Source organism: Lissotriton helveticus, chromosome 1_1, assembly GCF_964261635.1.
Source record: "Lissotriton helveticus chromosome 1_1, aLisHel1.1, whole genome shotgun sequence".
Classification (NCBI taxonomy): Eukaryota; Metazoa; Chordata; class Amphibia; order Caudata; family Salamandridae; genus Lissotriton; species Lissotriton helveticus.
In genome coordinates this window covers 705,142,660-705,164,122 of record NC_136057.1, presented here as the reverse complement: position 1 = coordinate 705,164,122, position 21,463 = coordinate 705,142,660, and the positions used below count along the sequence as shown (strand labels likewise).

The following is a 21,463-nucleotide window of genomic DNA, read 5'->3' as shown; positions in this document are numbered from 1 at the left end:
AGCTGAAAACATTGGCGTCTCCCCGTGCCCCACTTGCCCGGTTCCTCTGTTTGTAACCCGTGTGCTCGAGGCCCAGGCCCGTGAGTTCCGTGTCCAAGCAGAGCCACTCTGTCTCCCGGGGCAGCACGCCGAGGCCCTGTTGAGCTCGGATTTGGAGGGTGATGCACTGCGACAGCTAAAAGTTGGATTGAGTTTCAGCCGCTTCTATATATAAAGCAGAGGGACTTATGTCACTGGACTAATTAAATTCCTCCCGGGGGCTGTGGGGTTTTTTGAGCACCTCTCCCGGCTCGGGCAGGCACAGAGACCAACGCGGGATCATGATGATGGACCTTTTCGAAACAAGCTCCTACTTCTTCTACCTGGACGGCGAGAATGGGGCCCTGCAGGAGCTGGAGATGACCGAGGGCTCGCCCTTGTACCCGGGCAGCGACGGCACACTGTCCCCCTGCCAGGACCACATGATCCCCGAGGCGGGCAGTGACAGCAGCGGCGAGGAGCACGTGCTGGCGCCCCCGGGCCTGCAGCCCCACTGCCCGGGCCAGTGCCTCATCTGGGCCTGCAAGACCTGCAAGCGCAAGTCTGCGCCCACCGACCGGCGCAAGGCGGCCACCCTGCGCGAGCGGCGGCGCCTCAAGAAGATCAACGAGGCCTTCGAGGCGCTGAAGAGGCGGACAGTGGCCAACCCCAACCAGCGGCTGCCCAAGGTGGAGATCCTGCGCAGCGCCATCAGCTACATCGAGAAGCTGCAGGACCTGCTGCACAGACTGGACCAGCAGGAGAAGATGCAGCAAGGGGGGGAGGACCCCTTCAGCTACAACCCCAAGCAAGCCAATGTAATCAGATCTTTAAACCCAGCTCTAAACCCGCGCCGCTCCTTCTTTGCCCCCTGGGAGAAGGTGCCATTCATTAATGATCAGGCTGCATGTGTGGTATGATGTCAAAATGGCTGCCGTGCCACAGTAGAATGCAGGTAGATCGTTGGAGTGAGGGCTATGTCGGTACACAGCGCTGGGAGAACACATTAGGATACAGAGATAGAAAAGTAAACAAGCTTTCACGGGGAGTCTGGGCCTTATGGTGTCATGTCTGTGTTCACTGCAGGTCTCCAGCTCAGACTTCCTGAGAACGTGCAGTTCCGAATGGCAAACCGTTTCCGATCATTCCAGAATGCTATCGATTAACCCCAAGGACGGTAAGAAACCAATGTGTGTACGTCTGTGGCTATTGTCTGTGAGAAAGGGGTTCCTTCGTGTGTCTGTGTGCACTTGTCCCTCCGTATGCATGATTGTGTACTTTGATATCTGCAGGTGTTTCTATTTGTCTTACTTGTTCCTCTTGTTCTTACTTCTTCCTCTCTATCTAGCTGCATATCTACCCGTTTCGTGCTTTTGGCGTGCGTGTGTGTTTGAGAGTCAGAGAGGGCATGCTTGTGTGGTACTTGTGATGTGTGCTGCTGTGGGTCACGATCTGTCTCTCTTTCTCTCTCGCTCTCTTTCTCTCTCTCGCTCTCTCTCGTTCTCTCTCGCTTTCTCTCTCTCGCTCTATCGCTCTTTCTTTCTCTCTCGTTCTCTCTCTTTCTCTCTCTCGCTTTGTTCTTTTACTGTTTGTGGTGCTCAGTGATGGTGCTCTCACAAGTCTGTGTTCCTTTGTGTGTCTGTGCTCAAGCCCTTCGGCCTGTGAGGACGCTGAGAGGAACAGTGACACAGATATGGAGGGCGGGGTATGGGGAGATGTAATGGGAGGAACAGAAATATGGGTGGATAGAAAGACATTAAGTACGAAAATGGGAGGACCCAGGGGCGGAAAGAGGCAAAACTTGGCAAGCTGACAGAAAGAAGGGGAGAAAGAGAAATGGATACCGCCAGCTGGCGGGGTATATTTATCAGAGCGCAAATAGTTGACTGAAGACTATAAAAACTGAAAACAGTACACAATCTCGAAAGAAACTCTATTATTAGTCTTACCTTTGTATTGTTTACATCAGTATCAATTGTTTATAATGTAAAATATATGGCGTTTGTCATATGTATAAGCTGCTTAAAACACATGCCCTATTGACAATCGTGTTCGGGGCGCTATTATTGCCAACCTTAATAAGACTACTCGAATACGTATAATAATAATTAGAACAAGGCAGCCGGTGAGATGGAGCCGGTCCCATAGAGGCCACCGTAGGGAGTGTTCGCTTGCAGCTCTGTGGGTGCTGTCTGACGCAGCGTTTCTAGGGGGCGGCTGGGCCACCCTCTGGGAGAGTGTGTGGTGGGTCTCAACGCACACTTCTCGTTATCACCTGGTACGCCACCGTGTCCAATTCAGAGTTTTCTGTGCAGTACTGACGCCGGGCCTTTTGCCGCTCTGTCCTGTACTGAGTGTCTTGCCTGCTCGTGCAGTACTAGGTGTTGTAACTTCCTTTTGCTTAATTGCAACACCCAGTTCGCAAGCAAGGCATATGGGTCGCTCTTGTTTTTCTTAATAGTAACTTCCTGTGTAGCACCACTGAGTACCTGCGGCCAAGAGGCCTTGTAGTATCGACAGTTTGCCTGTTTGCTCTGTACTGAGTGTGTGTTTTTGAGCTGGTGAGTGCACCGTCTGCTTCCCTTACCATTGATTGTCTTGCCAGCCATCCTGGTGCGGTGTATTGGGGAAACATCATTTACCACGAAGGCATTACCACTACTAACATTTACCACGTGACACTTACCACGCAGGGTGCCTTCCACGCAGGGTGCCTTCCACGACGTCTTTACCACGGGCTGGGGGGGAGATGTGGTATTCCTTCGAGTCGTTCTGCGTGGGCTTGGGGGGCAGAGGGGGGCTGGGGGGGGTCTCCCCCCCCCAAAATAACAAGCGGTGGGCAGAGGGGGGCTGGGGGGGGTCTCCCCCCCAAAAAATAACAAGCAGTTTACTTAAAAAAAAAAAACGAACATAATTTTAAAAGAAAAAGGAAAGAGCCTCCCCCAAAGACGTGCCGTGTACGTCAAAAAAACAGTCCTTTTTTTATTTTGGTATACGTGTTTTGACGCTTGTTTCAATGGAGGATGGAAGTAAGGGCTCGTAGAGAAAGACGTGCAGGTAAGACGTTTCTAGACGTAGTAAAATCATACGTTGTAAATACCAGCGTGGTAAAGCCACTTGCGATGTAAAATTCGCGTGGTAAAGCCATGCGTGGTAATTGAAATCGTGGTATAATCATATATTCGGTGTATTGTCTCTATATAGAACACATCATTTGTCCGTCTGTGTGCCCTATAGTACCGAGGGCCTTGTCAGTCGGGAGCGTGGAGTCGTGCATGTCGGTGTAGTACGGAGTATCTTGTCTCCCTCTGGAGTACTCACTGCTTGCCTTTGCAGTACGCGATTCCTTGTATGCATACACGGTATTGCATGGCTTGCACATGTAGTACTGATTCGCTTCTACTTTGCAGTACTGGGTGTGTTGTCTGTTCGTCTAAAGGGCCTTCTCTTTCTGCCTGGTACAGAGTTTCTTATTATAGTACTGACTAGGCTGTTTACGTTCGTAGTTCTGAGTGTCGTGCCTTTCAGTACAGTACTGCATTTCTGGATTGGTTTTGTGGTACTGAGCGTCATGTCTTCTTTTGTAGCCCCAAGGGTTGTGTCTTTCTCTCGCTACAGTAGTAAAAGTCTGGGCTGTTTATATAGAACCGCCTGCCCAGGCTGAAACAAAGTGTTTTGAATATTTATAGTACTGATTGTCATGCTTCTTTGTAAGGTCTCGCCCACCTACCTGCCTTTCTGATACTGAACTTTTCTGCTCTCTGTATAGTACTGACTGTCGTGCCTGCTTGTCTCCGTGGCATTGAGTGTCTCGACTCTCTGTAAAGTGCCTTGTCTTCTTTTCTGGGCCGAAGTGCCGTAATTCTCTGTACGGTGCTGCGAGCCTGCCTGCCTGCTCGTGCGGTATTCAGCGTCTTGATTCTCGCTTCAGTATTACTTTAAGGGCTCTCTGTATAGTACTGAGTGCCTTGCCTGCCTGCGTGCATGGCACTGAGTGTGTCGATTCTTTGTATAGCGCCTTGTCTTCCTTTCTGGTTCGAAGTGCAGTGATTCTCTGTACAGTGCTTAGAGTCTGCCTGCCTGCCTGCCTGCCCTGTGGGGCTGAGGGCCTCTTTACAGTTCTAGGTTTCTCGACTCTTTGCATAGTACAGATGGGCAGATTTACAAGCCCCTTGCGCCACTTTTGCGTCACTTTTAACATGGGAAAAGTGACGCAAAAGAAGCGCAAGGGGCTTGTAAATAAACGCTTTAGTGTCTTGCCTGCCTGCATCCATATTACTGCATCGATTCTTTATATAGCGCCTTCGCTTCCTTTCAGATTCGAAGTGTCTTGCTTTTCTGTACAACGCTGAGAGCCTGTCTGTCTGCCTGTATGCCTGTCCGTGTGGGATTGAGTATCATGATTCTCTCTACAGTACTAGATTTCTCTTCTCTTATAATACTGAGTGTCTTGCCCTCCTGCCCCCCTGGTATTGAGTGTCTCGATTCTTTGTATAGCGCCTTGTCTTCCTTTCAGGTTCGAAGTGCTTTGGTTTGCTGTACAGGAATTAGCCCTGCCTGCCTGTGTGGTACCTAGGGGCAGATTTACAAGCCCCTTGTGACACTTTTGCGTCACTTTTCCCATGATAAAAATGATGCAAAAGTGACGCAAGGGCCTTGTAAATCTGCCCCTAGTGTCTTGATTCTCTGCACGGTACTGAGTGCCTCTCTTCGTGTGGGAACAGTGGCTGGGGTCTCTGTACAGTTCTGAGTACCTCTCTGCGTGTGTGAACAGTGGCTGGGGTCTCTGTACGGTTCTGAGGGCCTCTTTGCGTGTGTGAACAGTGGCTGGGGTCTCTGTACGTACTGAGTGCCTCTGCGTGTGTGAACAGTGGCTGGGGTCTCTGTACGGTACTGAGTGCCTCTCTGCGTGTGTGAAAAGTGGCTGGGGTCTCTGTACGGTTCCGAGTGCCTCTCTGCGTGTGTGAACACTTTCTGGGGTCTCTGTACAGTTCTGATAGCCTCTCTGCGTGTAGTGGCTGGGGTCTCTGTACGGCACTGAGTGCCTCTCTGTTTGTGTGAACAGTGGCTGGGGTCTCTGTACGGTACTGAGTGCCTATCTGCGTGTGTGAACAGTGGCTGGGGTCTCTGTACAGTTCTGAGTGCCTCTTTGCGTGTGTGAACAGTGGCTGGGGTCTCTGTGCAGTTCTGAGGGCCTCTCTGCATGTGTGAACAGTGGCTGGGGACTCTGTGCAGTTCTGAGGGCCTCTCTGAGTGTGTGAACAGTGGCTGGGGTCTCTGTGTAGTACTGAGTGCCTCTCTGAGTGTGTGAACAGTGGCTGGGGACTCTGTACAGTTCTGAGGGCCTCTCTGCGTGTAGTGGCTGGGGTCTCTGTACGGTAAAGAGTGCATCTCTGCGTGTGTGAACAGTGGGTGGGGTCTCTGTACGGTACTGAGTGCCTCTCTGCATGTGTGAACAGTGGCTGGGGTCGCTGTACAGTTCTGTGGGGCCTCTCTGCATGTGTGAACAGTGGCTGGGGTCTCTGTACAGTTCTGAGGGCCTCTCTGAGTGTGTGAACAGTGGCTGGGGACTCTGTGCAGTTCTGAGGGCCTCTCTGTGTGTGTGAACAGTGTCTCGGGTCTCTGTGTAGTACAGAGTGCCTCTCTGCGTGTGTGAACAGTGTCTCGGGTCTCTGTGTAGTACTGAGTGCCTCTCTGCATGTGTGAACAGTGTACCGAGTCTCTTTACAGTTCGGAGCGCATCTCAGCGTGTGTGAACAGTGGCTGGGGTCTCTGTGCAGTTCTGAGGGCCTCTCTGCGCGTGTGAACAGTGGCCGGGGTCTCCGTACAGTTCCGAGGGCCTCTCTGCGTGTGTGAACAGTGGCCGGGGTCTCTGTACAGTTCTGAGGGCCTCACTGCGTGTGTGAACAGTGGCTGGAGTCTCTGTGCGGTTCTGAGGCCTCTCTGCATGTGTGAACAGTGGCTGGGGTCTCTGTGCAGTTCTGAGGGCCTCTCTGCGTGTGTGAACAGTGTCTCGGGTCTCTGTACAGTTCTGAGGGCCTCTCTACGTGTGTGAACAGTGGCTGGGGTCTCTGTACGGTACTGAGTGCCTCTCTGCGTGTGTGAACAGTGGCTGGGTTCTCTGTACAGTTCCGTGTGCCTCTCTATGTGTGTGAACAGTGTCTCGGGTCTTTGTGTAGTACTGAGTGCATTTCTGCGTGTGTGAACAGTGTATCGGATCTCTGTACAGTTCTGAGCGCATCTCTGCGTGTGTGAACAGTGGCTGGGGTCTCTGCATGGTACTGAGTGCCTCTCTGCGTGTGTGAACAGTGTCCGGGTTCTCTGTACAGTTCTGAGGGCCTCTCTGCGTGCGTGAACAGTGTCTGGGTTCTCTGTACTGTTCTGAGGGCCTCTCTGCGCGTGTGGACAGTGGCCGGGGTCTCTGTACAGTTCTGAGTGCCTCTCTGCGTGTGTGAACAGTGGCTGGGGTCTCTGCACGGTACTGAGTGCCTCTCTGCGTGTGTGAACAGTGTCTCGGTTCTCTGTACAGTTCTGAGGGCCTCTCTGCGTGTGTGAACAGTGGCTGGGGTCTCTGTATGGTACTAAGTGCCTCTCTGCGTGTGTGAACAGTGGCTGGGGTCTCTGTATGGTACTGAGTGCCTCTCTGCGTGTGAGAACAGTGGCCGGGGTCTCTGTACAGTTCTGAGTGCCTCTTTGCGTGTGTGAACAGTGGCTGGTGTCTCTCTACGGTACTAAGTGCCTCTCTGCGTGTGTGAACAGTGGCTGGGGTCTCTGTAAAGTTCTGAGTGCCTCTTTGCGTGTGTGAACAGTGACTGGGGTCTCTGTACAGTTCTGAGAGCCTCTCTGCGTGTGTGAACAGTGACTGGGGTCTCTGTACGGTACTGAGTGCCTCTCTGCGTGTGTGAACAGTGGCTGGGGTCTCTGTACGGTACTGAGTGCCTCTCTTCGTGTGTGAACAGTGGCTGGGGTCTCTGTACAGTTCTGAGGACCACTTTGCATGTGTGAACAGTGGCTGGGGTCTCTGTACGGTACTGAGTGCCTCTCTGCGTGTGTGAACAGTGGCTGGGGTCTCTGTACGGTACTGAGTGCCTCTCTGCGTGTGTGAACAGTGGCTGGGGTCTCTGTACGGTACTGAGTGCCTCTCTGCGTGTGTGAACAGTGGCTGGGGTCTCTGTACAGTTCTGAGGGCCTCTCTGCGTGTGTGAACTGTTTCTGGGGTCTCTGTACAGTTCTGATAGCCTCTCTGCGTGTAGTGGCTGGGGTCTCTGTACGGCACTGAGTGCCTCTCTGTGTGTGTTAACAGTGGCTGCGGTCTCTGTACGGTACTGAGTGCCTCTCTGCGTGTGTGTACAGTGGCTGGGGTCTCTGCACAGTTCTGAGGGCCTCTCTGCGTGTAGTGGCTGGGGACTCTGTACGGTAAAGAGTGCCTCTGCGTGTGTGAACAATGTCTCGGGTCTCTGTGTAGTACTGAGTGCCTCTCTGCGTGTGTGAACAGTGTCTCGGGTCTCTGTGTAGTACTGAGTGCATTTTTGCGTGTGTGAACAGTGTATCGGATCTCTGTACAGTTCTGAGCGCATCTCTGCGTGTGTGAACAGTGGCTGGGGTCTCTGTGCAGTTCTGAGGGCCTCTCTGCGTGTGTGAACAGTGGCCGGGGTCTCCGTACAGTTCCGAGGGCCTCTCTGCGTGTGTGAACAGTGGCCGGGGTCTCTGTACAGTCCTGAGGGCCTCTCTGCGTGTGTGAACAGTGACTGGGGTCTCTGTACGGTACTGAGTGCCTCTCTGCGTGTGAGAACAGTGTCTCGGGTCTCTGTGTAGTACTGAGTGCCTCTCTGCATGTGTGAACAGTGTCTGGGTTCTCTGTACTGTTCTGAGGGCCTCTATGCGCGTGTGGACAGTGGCCGGGGTCTCTGTACAGTTTTGAGTGCCTCTCTGCGTGTGTGAACAGTGGCTGGGGTCTCTGCACGGTACTGAGTGCCTCTGCGTGTGTGAACAGTGTCTCGGGTCTCTGTGTAGTACTGAGTGCTTCTCTGCGTGTGTGAACAGTGGCTGGGGTCTCTGTACAGTTCCGAGTGCCTCTTTGCGCGTGTGAACAGTGGCTGGGGTCTCTGTACGGTACTGAGTGCCTCTCTGCGTGTGTGAACAGTGGCTGGGTTCTCTGTACAGTTCCGTGTGCCTCTCTATGTGTGTGAACAGTGTCTCGGGTCTCTGTGTAGTACTGAGTGCCTCTCTGCGTGTGTGAACAGTGTCTCGGGTCTCTGTGTAGTACTGAGTGCATTTCTGCGTGTGTGAACAGTGTATCGGATCTCTGTACAGTTCTGAGCGCATCTCTGCGTGTGTGAACAGTGGCTGGGGTCTCTGTGCAGTTCTGAGGGCCTCTCTGCGTGTGTGAACAGTGGCCGGGGTCTCTGTACAGTTCCGAGGGCCTCTCTGCGTGTGTGAACAGTGGCCGGGGTCTCTGTACAGTTCTGAGGGCCTCTCTGCGTGTGTGAACAGTGACTGGGGTCTCTGTACGGTACTGAGTGCCTCTCTGCGTGTGAGAACAGTGTCTCGGGTCTCTGTGTAGTACTGAGTGCCTCTCTGCATGTGTGAACAGTGTCTGGGTTCTCTGTACTGTTCTGAGGGCCTCTATGCGCGTGTGGACAGTGGCCGGGGTCTCTGTACAGTTCTGAGTGCCTCTCTGCGTGTGTGAACAGTGGCTGGGGTCTCTGCACGGTACTGAGTGCCTCTCTGCGTGTGTGAACAGTGTCTCGGTTCTTTGTACAGTTCTGAGGGCCTCTCTGCGTTTGTGAAGAGTGACTGGGGTCTCTGTAAAGTTCTGAGTGCCTCTTTGTGTGTGTGAACAGTGGCTGGGGTCTCTGTATGGTACTGAGTGCCTCTCTGCGTGTGTGAACAGTGGCTGGGGTCTCTGTATGGTACTGAGTGCCTCTCTGCGTGTGAGAACAGTGGCTGGGGTCTCTGTACAGTTCTGAGTGCCTCTTTGCGTGTGTGAACAGTGGCTGGTGTCTCTGTAAAGTTCCGAGTGCCTCTTTGCGTGTGTGAACCGTGGCTGGGGTCTCTGTACGGTACTGAGTGCCTCTCTGCGTGTGTGAACAGTGGCTGGGGTCTCTGTACGGTACTGAGTGCCTCTCTTCGTGTGTGAACAGTGGCTGGGGTCTCTGTACAGTTCTGAGGGCCTCTCTGCGTGTAGTGGCTGGGGTCTTTGTACGGTAAAGAGTGCATCTCTGCGTGTGTGAACAGTGGGTGGGGTCTCTGTACGGTACTGAGTGCCTCTCTGCATGTGTGAACAGTGGCTGGGGTCACTGTACAGTTCTGGGGGCCTCTCTGCATGTGTGAACAGTGACTGGGGTCTCTGTACGGTACTGAGTGCCTCTCTGCGTGTGTGAACAGTGGCTGGGGTCTCTGTACGGTACTGAGTGCCTCTCTGCGTGTGTGTACAGTGGCTGGGGTCTCTGTACAGTTCTGAGGGCCTCTCTGCGTGTAGTGGCTGGGGTCTCTGTACGGTAAAGAGTGCATCTCTGCGTGTGTGAACAGTGGGTGGGGTCTCTGTACGGTACTGAGTGCCTCTCTGCGTGTGTGAACAGTGTCTCGGGTCTCTGTGTAGTACTGAGTGCCTCTCTGCGTGTGTGAACAGTGACTGGGGTCTCTGTACAGTTCTGAGGGCCTCTCTGCGTGTGTGAACAGTGACTGGGGTCTCTGTACGGTACTGAGTGCCTCTCTAAGTGTGTGAACAGTGGCTGGGGTCTCTGTACGGTACTGAGTGCCTCTCTTCGTGTGTGAACAGTGGCTGGGGTCTCTGTACAGTTCTGAGGACCTCTTTGCATGTGTGAACAGTGGCTGGGGTCTCTGTACGGTACTGAGTGCCTCTCTGCGTGTGTGAACAGTGGCTGGGGTCTCTGTACGGTACTGAGTGCCTCTCTGCGTGTGTGAACAGTGGCTGGGGTCTCTGTACGGTACTGAGTGCCTCTCTGCGTGTGTGAACAGTGTCTCGGGTCTCTGTGTAGTACTGAGTGCCTCTCTGCATGTGTGAACAGTGCCTGGGGTCTCTGTACGGTACTGAGTGCCTCTCTGCATGTGTGAACAGTGGCTGGGGTCTCTGTACAGTTCTGGGGTCCTCTCTGCGTGTAGTGGCTGGGGTCTCTGTACGGCACTGAGTGCCTCTCTGTTTGTGTGAACAGTGGCTGGGGTCTCTGTACGGTACTGATTGCCTCTCTGCGTGTGTGAACAGTGACTGGGGTCTCTGTACAGTTCTGAGGGCCTCTCTGCGTGTGTAAACAGTGGCTGGGGTCTCTGTAAAGTTCCGAGTGCCTCTTTGCGTGTGTGAACAGTGGCTGGGGTCTCTGTACGGTACTGAGTGCCTCTCTGCGTGTGTGAACAGTGACTGGGGTCTCTGTACAGTTCTGAGGGCCTCTCTGCGTGTGTAAACAGTGGCTGGGGTCTCTGTAAAGTTCCGAGTGCCTCTTTGCTTGTGTGAACAGTGGCTGGGGTCTCTGTACGGTACTGAGTGCCTCTATGCTTGTGTGAACAGTGTCTGGGGTCTCTGTACAGTTCTGAGGGCTTCTCTGCCTGTGTGAACAGTGGCTGGCGTGTCTGTACAGTTCTGAGTGCCTCTTTGCGTGTGTGAACAGTGGCTGGGGTCTCTGTACAGTTCCGAGGGCCTCTCTGCGTGTGTGAACAGTGGGTGGGGTCTCTGTACGGTACTGAGTGCCTCTCTGTGTGTGTGAACAGTGGCTGGGGTCTCTGTACAGTTCCGAGGGCCTCTCTGCGTGTGTGAACAGTGGCTGGGGTCTCTGAACAGTTCTGGGGCCTCTCTGCGTGTGTGAACAGTGGCTGGGGTCTCTGTAAAGTTCCGAGTGCCTCTTTGCGTGTGTGAACAGTGGCTGGGGTCTCTGTACGGTACTGAGTGCCTCTCTGCGTGTGTGAACAGTGGCTCGGGTCTCTGAACAGTTCTGGGGCCTCTCTGCGTGTGTGAACAGTGGCTGGGGTCTCTGTAAAGTTCAGAGTGCCTCTTTGCGTGTGTGAACAGTGGCTGGGGTCTCTGTACGGTACTGAGTGCCTCTCTGCGTGTGTGAACAGTGGCTGGGGTCTCTGAACAGTTCTGGGGCCTCTCTGCGTGTGTGAACAGTGGCTGGGGTCTCTGTAAAGTTCCGAGTGCCTCTTTGCGTGTCTGAACAGTGGCTGGGGTCTCTGTACGGTAAAGAGTGCATCTCTGCGTGTGTGAACAGTGGCTGGGGTCTCTGTACAGTTCTGAGGGCCTCTCTACGTGTAGTGGCTGGGGTCTCTGTACAGTTCTGAGTTCCTCTCTGCGTGTGTGTACAGTGGCTGGGGTCTCTGTACAGTTCTGAGGGCTTCTCTGCGTGTGTGAACAGTGCCTGGGGTCTCTGTAGAGTTATGAGTGCCTCTCTGCGTGTGTGAACAGTGGCTGGGGTCTCTGTACAGTTCTGAGGGCTTCTCTGCCTGTGTGAACAGTGACTGGGGTCGCTGTACAGTTCTGGGGGCCTCTCTGCATGTGTGAACCATGGCTGGGGTCTCTGTACGGTACTGAGTGCCTCTCTGCGTGGGTGTACAGTGGCTGGGGTCTCTGTACAGTTCTGAGGGCCTCTCTGCGTGTAGTGGCTGGGGTCTCTGTACAGTTCTGAGGGCCTCTCTGCGTGTGTGAACAGTGTCTCGGGTCGCTGTACGGTACTGAGTGCCTCTCTGCATGTGTGAACAGTGGCTGGGGTCTCTGTACGGTACTGAGTGCCTCTCTGCATGTGTGAACAGTGGCTGGGGTCTCTGTACGGTACTGAGTGCCTCTCTGCATGTGTGAACAGTGGCTGGGGTCTCTGTACGGTACTGAGTGCCTCTCTGCCTGTGTGAACAGTGACTGGGGTCGCTGTACAGTTCTGGGGGCCTCTCTGCATGTGTGAACAGTGTCTGGGGTCTCTGTACGGTACTGAGTGCCTCTCTGCATGTGTGAACAGTGACTGGGGTCGCTGTACAGTTCTGGGGGCCTCTCTGCATGTGTGAACAGTGTCTGGGGTCTCTGTACGGTACTGAGTGCCTCTCTGCATGTGTGAACAGTGGCTGGGGTCTCTGTACGGTACTGAGTGCCTCTCTGCGTGTGTGAACAGTGGCCGGGGTCTCTGTACAGTTCTGGGGGCCTCTCTGCGTGTGTGTACAGTGGCTGGGGTCTCTGTACAGTTCTGAGGGCCTCTCTGCGTGTAGTGGCTGGGGTCTCTGTACAGTTCTGAGGGCCTCTCTGCGTGTGTGAACAGTGGCTGGGGTCTCTGTACAGTTCTGAGGGCCTCTCTACGTGTAGTGGCTGGGGTCTCTGTACAGTTCTGAGTGCCTCTCTGCGTGTGTGTACAGTGGCTGGGGTCTCTGTACAGTTCTGAGGGCCTCTCTGCGTGTAGTGGCTGGGGTCTCTGTACAGTTCCGAGGGCCTCTCTGCGTGTGTGAACAGTGGCTGGGGTCTCTGTACAGTTCTGAGGGCCTCTCTACGTGTAGTGGCTGGGGTCTCTGTACAGTTCTGAGTGCCTCTCTGCGTGTGTGTACAGTGGCTGGGGTCTCTGTACAGTTCTGAGGGCCTCTCTGCATGTGTGAACTGTTTCTGGGGTCTCTGTACAGTTCTGAGGGCCTCTGTGCATGTGTGAACAGTGGCTGGGGTCTCTGTACGGTACTGAGTGCCTCTCTGCATGTGTGAACAGTGGCTGGGGTCTCTGTACAGTTCTGAGGGCCTCTCTGCGTGTAGTGGCTGGGGTCTCTGTACAGTTCTGAGGGCCTCTCTGCGTGTGTGAACAGTGGCTGGGGTCTCTGTACAGTTCTGAGGGCCTCTCTACGTGTAGTGGCTGGGGTCTCTGTACAGTTCTGAGGGCCTCTCTGCATGTGTGAACAGTGGCTGGGGTCTCTGTACAGTTCTGAGGGCTTCTCTGCGTGTGTGAACAGTGCCTGGGGTCTCTGTAGAGTTATGAGTGCCTCTCTGCGTGTGTGAACAGTGGCTGGGGTCTCTGTACAGTTCTGAGGGCCTCTCTGCGTGTGTGAACTGTTTCTGGGGTCTCTGTACAGTTCTGAGGGCCTCTCTGCATGTGTGAACCGTGGCTGGGGTCTCTGTACGGTACTGAGGGCCTCTCTGCGTGTGTGAACAGTGTCTCGGGTCTCTGTACAGTTCTGAGGGCTTCTCTGCCTGTGTGAACAGTGACTGGGGTCGCTGTACAGTTCTGAGGGCCTCTCTGCGTGTGTGTACAGTGGCTGGGGTCTCTGTACAGTTCTGAGGGCCTCTCTGCATGTGTGAACCGTGGCTGGGGTCTCTGTACAGTTCTGAGGGCCTCTCTGCGTGTGTGAACAGTGTCTCGGGTCTCTGTACAGTTCTGAGGGCTTCTCTGCCTGTGTGAACAGTGACTGGGGTCGCTGTACAGTTCTGGGGGCCTCTCTGCATGTGTGAACAGTGGCTGGGGTCTCTGTACGGTACTGAGTGCCTCTCTGCGTGTGTGAACAGTGTCTGGGGTCTCTGTACAGTTCTGAGGGCTTCTCTGCGTGTGTGAACAGTGTCTGGGGTCGCTGTACGGTATTGAGTGCCTCTCTGCATGTGTGAACAGTGGCTGGGGTCTCTGTACGGTACTGAGTGCCTCTCTGCATGTGTGAACAGTGGCTGGGGTCTCTGTACGGTACTGAGTGCCTCTCTGCGTGTGTGAACAGTGTCTGGGGTCGCTGTACGGTACTGAGTGCCTCTCTGCATGTGTGAACAGTGGCTGGGGTCTCTGTACGGTACTGAGTGCCTCTCTGCCTGTGTGAACAGTGACTGGGGTCGCTGTACAGTTCTGGGGGCCTCTCTGCATGTGTGAACAGTGTCTGGGGTCTCTGTACGGTACTGAGTGCCTCTCTGCATGTGTGAACAGTGGCTGGGGTCTCTGTACGGTACTGAGTGCCTCTCTGCATGTGTGAACAGTGTCTGGGGTCTCTGTACGGTTCTGAGGGCCTCTCTGCGTGTGTGTACAGTGGCTGGGGTCTCTGTACAGTTCTGAGTGCCTCTCTGCATGTGTGAACAGTGGCTGGGGTCTCTGTACGGTACTGAGTGCCTCTCTGCATGTGTGAACAGTGGCTGGGGTCGCTGTACAGTTCTGAGGGTCTCTCTGCGTGTGTGAACAGTGGCTGGGGTCTCTGTACGGTACTGAGTGCCTGTCTGCGTGTGTGTACAGTGGCTGGGGTCTCTGTACAGTTCTTAGGGCTTCTCTGCCTGTGTGAACAATGACTGGGGTCGCTGTACAGTTCTGGGGGCCTCTCTGCATGTGTGAACAGTGGCTGGGGTCTCTGTACGGTACTGAGCGCCTCTCTGCGTGTGTGTACAGTGGCTGGGGTCTCTGTACAGTTCTGAGGGCCTCTCTGCATGTAGTGGCTGGGGTCTCTGTACAGTTCCGAGGGCCTCTCTGCGTGTGTGTACAGTGGCTGGGGTCTCTGTACAGTTCTGAGGGCCTCTCTGCGTGTAGTGGCTGGGGTCTCTGTACAGTTCCGAGGGCCTCTCTGGGTGTAGTGGCTGGGGTCTCTGTACGGTTCTGAGGGCCTCTCTGCGTGTGTGTACAGTGGCTGGGGTCTCTGTACAGTTCTGAGGGCCTCTCTGCGTGTGTGAACAGTGGCTGGGGTCTCTGTACAGTTCTGAGGGCCTCTCTGCGTGTGTGAACTGTTTCTGGGGTCTCTGTACAGTTCCGAGTGCCTCTCTGCATGTGTGAACAGTGTCTGGGGTCTCTGTACAGTTCTTAGTGCCTCTCTGCGTGTGTGAACAGTGGCTGGGGTCTCTGTACAGTTCTGAGTGCCTCTCTGCATGTTTGAACTGTGGCTGGGGTCCCTGTACGGTACTGAGTGCTTCTCTGCGTGTGTGAACAGTGGCTGGGGTCTCTGTACAGTTCTGAGTGCCTCTCTGCGTGTGTGAACAGTGGCTGGGGTCTCTGTACGGTACTGAGTGCCTCTCTGCGTGTGTGAACAGTGGCTGGGGTCTCTGTACAGTTCCGAGGGCCTCTCTGCGTGTGTGAACAGTGGCTGGGGACTCTGTACAGTTCTGAGTGCCTCTCTGCGTGTGTGAACAGTTGCTGGGGTCTCTGTACGGTTCTGAGGGCCTCTTTGCGTTTCTGAACAGTGGCTGGGGTCTCTGTACGGTACTGAGAGCCTCTCTACGTGTGTGAACAGTGGCTGGGGTCTCTGTACGGTTCCGAGTGCCTCTCTGCGTGTGTGAACAGTGGCTGGGGTCTCTGTACAGTTCCGAGGGCCTCTCTGCGTGTGTGAACAGTGGCTGGGGTCTCTGTACAGTTCTGAGTGCCTCTCTGTGTGTGTGAACAGTGGCTGGGGACTCTGTACAGTTTTGAGTGCCTCTCTGCGTGTGTGAACAGTGGCTGGGGTCTCTGTACGGTTCCGAGTGCCTCTCTGCGTGTGTGAACAGTGGCTGGGGTCTCTGTACAGTTCCGAGGGCCTCTCTGCGTGTGTGAACAGTGGCTGGGGTCTCTGTACAGTTCTGAGTGCCTCTCTGTGTGTGTGAACAGTGGCTGGGGTCTCTGTACAGTTCTGGGGGCCTCTCTGCGTGTGTGATCAGTGGCTGGGGTCTCTGTACGGTTCCGAGTGCCTCTCTGCGTGTGTGAACAGTGGCTGGGGTCTCTGTACAGTTCCGAGTGCCTCTTTGCCTGTGTGAACAGTGGCTGGGGTCTCTGGAGAGTTCTGAGGGCCTCTCTGCGTGTGTGAACAGTGGCTGGGGACTCTGTACGGTTCCGAGTGCCTCTCTGCGTGTGTGAACAGTGGCTGGGGTCTCTGTACAGTTCTGAGGGCCTCTCTGCGTGTGTGAACAGTGGCTGGGGTGTCTGTGCAGTTCTGATGGCCTCTCTGCATGTGTGAACAGTGGCTGGGGACTCTGTACGGTTCCGAGTGCCTCTCTGCATGTGTGAACAGTGGCTGGGGTCTCTGTACAGTTCTGAGGGCCTCTCTGCGCGTGTGAACTGTGGCTGGGGACTCTGTACAGTTCTGAGTGCCTCTCTGCATGTGTGAACAGTGTCTGGTGTCTCTGTGCAGTTCTGAGTGCCTCTCTGCATGTGTGAACAGTGTCTGGGGTTTCTGTGCAGTTCTGAGTGCCTCTCTGCATGTGTGAACAGTGTCTGGGGTCTCTGTGCAGTTCTGAGTGCCTCTTTGCGTGTGTGAACAGTGGCTGGTGTCTCTGTACAGTTCTGAATGCCTCTCTGCGTGTGTGAACAGTGGCTGGGGTCTCTGTACGGTTCCAAGTGCCTCTCTGCGTGTGTGAACAGTGGCTGGGGTCTCTGTACAGTTCCGAGGGCCTCTCTGCGTGTGTGAACAGTGGCTGGGGTCTCTGTACAGTTCTGAGTGCCTCTCTGCGTGTGTGAACAGTGGCTGGGGTCTCTGTACGGTTCCGAGTACCTCTCTGCGTGTGTGAACAGTGGCTGGGGTCTCTGTACAGTTCTGAGTGCCTCTCTGCGTGTGTGAACAGTGGCTGGGTTCTCTGTACAGTTCTGAGGGCCTCTCTGCGTGTGTGAACAGTGGCTGGGGTCTCTGTACGGTACTGAGAGCCTCTCTGCGTGTGTGAACAGTGGCTGGGGTCTCTGTACGGTTCTGAGTGCCTCTCTGCGTGTGTGAACAGTGGCTGGGGTCTCTGTACGGTTCCGAGTACCTCTGTGTGTGTGAACAGTGGCTGGGGTCTCTGTACAGTTCTGAGTGCCTCTCTGCGTGTGTGAACAGTGGCTGGGTTCTCTGTACAGTTCCGAGGGCCTCTCTGCGTGTGTGAACAGTGGCTGGGGTCTCTGTACGGTTCTGAGTGCCTCTCTGCGTGTGTGAACAGTGGCTGGGGTCTCTGTACGGTTCCGAGTACCTCTCTGCGTGTGTGAACAGTGGCTGGGTTCTCTGTACAGTTCTGAGTGCCTCTCTGTGTGTGTGAACAGTGGCTGGGGTGTCTGTACAGTTCTGAGTGCCTCTCTGCGTGTGTGAACAGTGGCTGGGGTCTCTGTACAGTTCTGAGTGCCTCTCTGCGTGTGTGAACAGTGGCTGGCGTGTCTATGCAGATCTGAGTGCCTCTCTGCATGTGTGAACAGTGTCTGGGGTCTCTGTGCAGTTCTGAGTGCCTCTCTGCATGTGTGAACAGTGTCTGGGGTCTCTGTGCAGTTCTGAGTGCCTCTTTGCGTGTGTGAACAGTGGCTGGGGTCTCTGTAGAGTTATGAGTGCCTCTCTGCATGTGTGAACAGTGTCTGGGGTCTCTGTGCAGTTCTGAGCGCCTCTGTGTGTGTGAACAGTGGCGGGGGTCTCTGTACAGTTCTGAGTGCCTCTCTGCGTGTGTGAACAGTGTCTCGGGCCTCTGTACAGTTCTGAGTGCCTCTCTGCGTGTGTGAACAGTGTCTGGGGTCTCTGTGCAGTTCTGAGCGCCTCTCTGCGTGTGTGAACAGTGTCTGGGGTCTCTGTGCAGTTCTGAGTGCCTCTCTGCGTGTGTGAACAGTGGCTGGGGTCTCTGTACGGTACTGAGTGCCTCTCTGCGTGTGTGTACAGTGGCTGGCGTGTCTGTACAGTTCTGAGTGCCTCTCTGCATGTGTGAACAGTGTCTGGGGTCTCTGTGCAGTTCTGAGTGCCTCTTTGCGTGTGTGAACAGTGGCTGGGGTCTCTGTAGAGTTATGAGTGCCTCTCTGCCTGTGTGAACAGTGCCTGGGGTCTCTGTGCAGTTCTGAGTGCCGCTCTGCCTGTGTGAACAGTGTCTGGGGTCTCTGTGCAGTTCTGAGTGCCTCTCTGCGTGTGTGAACAGTGGCTGGCGTGTCTATGCAGATCTGAGTGCCTCTCTGCATGTGTGAACAGTGTCTGGGGTCTCTGTGCAGTTCTGAGTGCCTCTCTGCATGTGTGAACAGTGTCTGGGGTCTCTGTGCAGTTCTGAGTGCCTCTTTGCGTGTGTGAACAGTGGCTGGGGTCTCTGTAGAGTTATGAGTGCCTCTCTGCATGTGTGAACAGTGTCTGGGGTCTCTGTGCAGTTCTGAGCGCCTCTGTGTGTGTGAACAGTGGCGGGGGTCTCTGTACAGTTCTGAGTGCCTCTCTGCGTGTGTGAACAGTGTCTCGGGCCTCTGTACAGTTCTGAGTGCCTCTCTGCGTGTGTGAACAGTGTCTGGGGTCTCTGTGCAGTTCTGAGCGCCTCTCTGCGTGTGTGAACAGTGTCTGGGGTCTCTGTGCAGTTCTGAGTGCCTCTCTGCGTGTGTGAACAGTGGCTGGGGTCTCTGTACGGTACTGAGTGCCTCTCTGCGTGTGTGTACAGTGGCTGGCGTGTCTGTACAGTTCTGAGTGCCTCTCTGCATGTGTGAACAGTGTCTGGGGTCTCTGTGCAGTTCTGAGTGCCTCTTTGCGTGTGTGAACAGTGGCTGGGGTCTCTGTAGAGTTATGAGTGCCTCTCTGCCTGTGTGAACAGTGGCTGGGTTCTCTGTACAGTTCCGAGGGCCTCTCTGCGTGTGTGAACAGTGGCTGGGGTCTCTGTACGGTTCTGAGTGCCTCTCTGCGTGTGTGAACAGTGGCTGGGGTCTCTGTACGGTTCCGAGTACCTCTCTGCGTGTGTGAACAGTGGCTGGGTTCTCTGTACAGTTCTGAGTGCCTCTCTGTGTGTGTGAACAGTGGCTGGGGTGTCTGTACAGTTCTGAGTGCCTCTCTGCGTGTGTGAACAGTGGCTGGGGTCTCTGTACAGTTCTGAGTGCCTCTCTGCGTGTGTGAACAGTGGCTGGCGTGTCTATGCAGATCTGAGTGCCTCTCTGCATGTGTGAACAGTGTCTGGGGTCTCTGTGCAGTTCTGAGTGCCTCTCTGCATGTGTGAACAGTGTCTGGGGTCTCTGTGCAGTTCTGAGTGCCTCTTTGCGTGTGTGAACAGTGGCTGGGGTCTCTGTAGAGTTATGAGTGCCTCTCTGCATGTGTGAACAGTGTCTGGGGTCTCTGTGCAGTTCTGAGCGCCTCTGTGTGTGTGAACAGTGGCGGGGGTCTCTGTACAGTTCTGAGTGCCTCTCTGCGTGTGTGAACAGTGTCTCGGGCCTCTGTACAGTTCTGAGTGCCTCTCTGCGTGTGTGAACAGTGTCTGGGGTCTCTGTGCAGTTCTGAGCGCCTCTCTGCGTGTGTGAACAGTGTCTGGGGTCTCTGTGCAGTTCTGAGTGCCTCTCTGCGTGTGTGAACAGTGGCTGGGGTCTCTGTACGGTACTGAGTGCCTCTCTGCGTGTGTGTACAGTGGCTGGCGTGTCTGTACAGTTCTGAGTGCCTCTCTGCATGTGTGAACAGTGTCTGGGGTCTCTGTGCAGTTCTGAGTGCCTCTTTGCGTGTGTGAACAGTGGCTGGGGTCTCTGTAGAGTTATGAGTGCCTCTCTGCCTGTGTGAACAGTGCCTGGGGTCTCTGTGCAGTTCTGAGTGCCGCTCTGCCTGTGTGAACAGTGTCTGGGGTCTCTGTGCAGTTCTGAGTGCCTCTCTGCGTGTGTGAACAGTGGCTGGCGTGTCTATGCAGATCTGAGTGCCTCTCTGCATGTGTGAACAGTGTCTGGGGTCTCTGTGCAGTTCTGAGTGCCTCTCTGCATGTGTGAACAGTGTCTGGGGTCTCTGTGCAGTTCTGAGTGCCTCTTTGCGTGTGTGAACAGTGGCTGGGGTCTCTGTAGAGTTATGAGTGCCTCTCTGCATGTGTGAACAGTGTCTGGGGTCTCTGTGCAGTTCTGAGCGCCTCTGTGTGTGTGAACAGTGGCGGGGGTCTCTGTACAGTTCTGAGTGCCTCTCTGCGTGTGTGAACAGTGTCTCGGGCCTCTGTACAGTTCTGAGTGCCTCTCTGCGTGTGTGAACAGTGTCTGGGGTCTCTGTGCAGTTCTGAGCGCCTCTCTGCGTGTGTGAACAGTGTCTGGGGTCTCTGTGCAGTTCTGAGTGCCTCTCTGCGTGTGTGAACAGTGGCTGGGGTCTCTGTACGGTACTGAGTGCCTCTCTGCGTGTGTGTACAGTGGCTGGCGTGTCTGTACAGTTCTGAGTGCCTCTCTGCATGTGTGAACAGTGTCTGGGGTCTCTGTGCAGTTCTGAGTGCCTCTTTGCGTGTGTGAACAGTGGCTGGGGTCTCTGTAGAGTTATGAGTGCCTCTCTGCCTGTGTGAACAGTGCCTGGGGTCTCTGTGCAGTTCTGAGTGCCGCTCTGCCTGTGTGAACAGTGTCTGGGGTCTCTGTGCAGTTCTGAGTGCCTCTCTGCGTGTGTGAACAGTGGCTGGCGTGTCTGTACAGTTCTGAGTGCCTCTCTGCGTGTGTGAACAGTGTCTGGGGTCTCTGTGCAGTTCTGAGCGCCTCTGTGTGTGTGAACAGTGTCTGGGGTCTCTGTGCAGTTCTGAGTGCCTCTCTGCGTGTGTGAACAGTGGCTGGGGTCTCTGTGCAGTTCTGAGCGCCTCTGTGTGTGTGAACAGTGGCGGGGGTCTCTGTACAGTTCTGAGTGCCTCTCTGCGTGTGTGAACAGTGTCTCGGGCCTCTGTACAGTTCTGAGTGCCTTGTCTGCTTCTCACCGCCAGGAGGAGCCATCCTGGAGTCGTCGGCCTCCAGCAGCCTGCGCTGTTTGTCCTCCATCGTGGACAGCATCTCATCCGAGGAGCCCAAAGCGCCAAGCAGCGTGGAAGAGGCGGCGGAGAAGTAGAGGGCAGTGTGACCTCTGCAGGGCGCGCGCACGGCGCCCTGCCGCCTATCCTCCCAGATAGGTAAAACTGCATGAGCTGGGACAGGAACAAGACACAACAAGTGCACAAGCATGCAGCGCAACCCCCACCCCAAACCAGGCTCTAGAGTCACACCCACGCTCGACCAGACGTAACTGATTCTCACAGCGCCCCCGTATTTATTACGCATCCTGCCTCACTGGTGTACATTTTGCACAATCTTTCCTTGTGGTGTTGTGGTGACACACTTTGTGTAAAAACGGAACAAAAAGTTCATTCCTCTCTGGCAAAAATGAAAGCGGGACTTCTTGCTTTCGAATCTATAGGATAGACCTATTCCTCTTTTTGTAAATAATGTTAGTAGTGCATTTTGTAAACATGATAAATATATTTAAAGATATGGGTCGTCATATTGTATATACGAAAATGTCCCTTTACTCGCGTTGTCGAACAAAGCTATTTGTGTTAAGAAATGTAATAATTTAAAATTTGTAAAAATATATATTTAATGTGGAACAAATATACATTTTATTCTACCTGTCTGTAATTATTTGCAGTCTCTCTTGTCTTTATTTTTAAAGAGCAAAACAAAAGCACCTCATTTTCTTAGGCATGGTTCGGCCTGACATACGCTTGGATCACTGCGGGAACGCAGTTCTGGGGTTACTGCCTTTCAAGACTTTGTTCATATAATCCTGACCAAGGAAAGTCGATGTGCAGGACATTCGTCGTGTTTTCTTAAAGTGTACATATTAGTTTGTTGGTAACTTTAAAATAGTTATTTTTATTTTTAGGGGAATTTCCTTATGC

General features: G+C 54.3%; 1 protein-coding gene across 1 annotated transcript; it reads left to right on the top strand.

The window, feature by feature from the left end:
* Positions 1 to 164: 164 nt before the first annotated feature.
* On the top strand, positions 165 to 21,203 carry MYF6 (myogenic factor 6). Its single transcript, XM_078655185.1, has 3 exons — positions 165 to 836; positions 1,105 to 1,195; positions 20,513 to 21,203. Exons 1-3 carry the CDS (start codon positions 321 to 323, stop codon positions 20,632 to 20,634), a joined length of 729 nt encoding a protein of 242 aa, XP_078511311.1. The 5' UTR covers positions 165 to 320; the 3' UTR covers positions 20,635 to 21,203.
* The last annotated feature ends 260 nt before the right edge of the window (positions 21,204 to 21,463 follow it).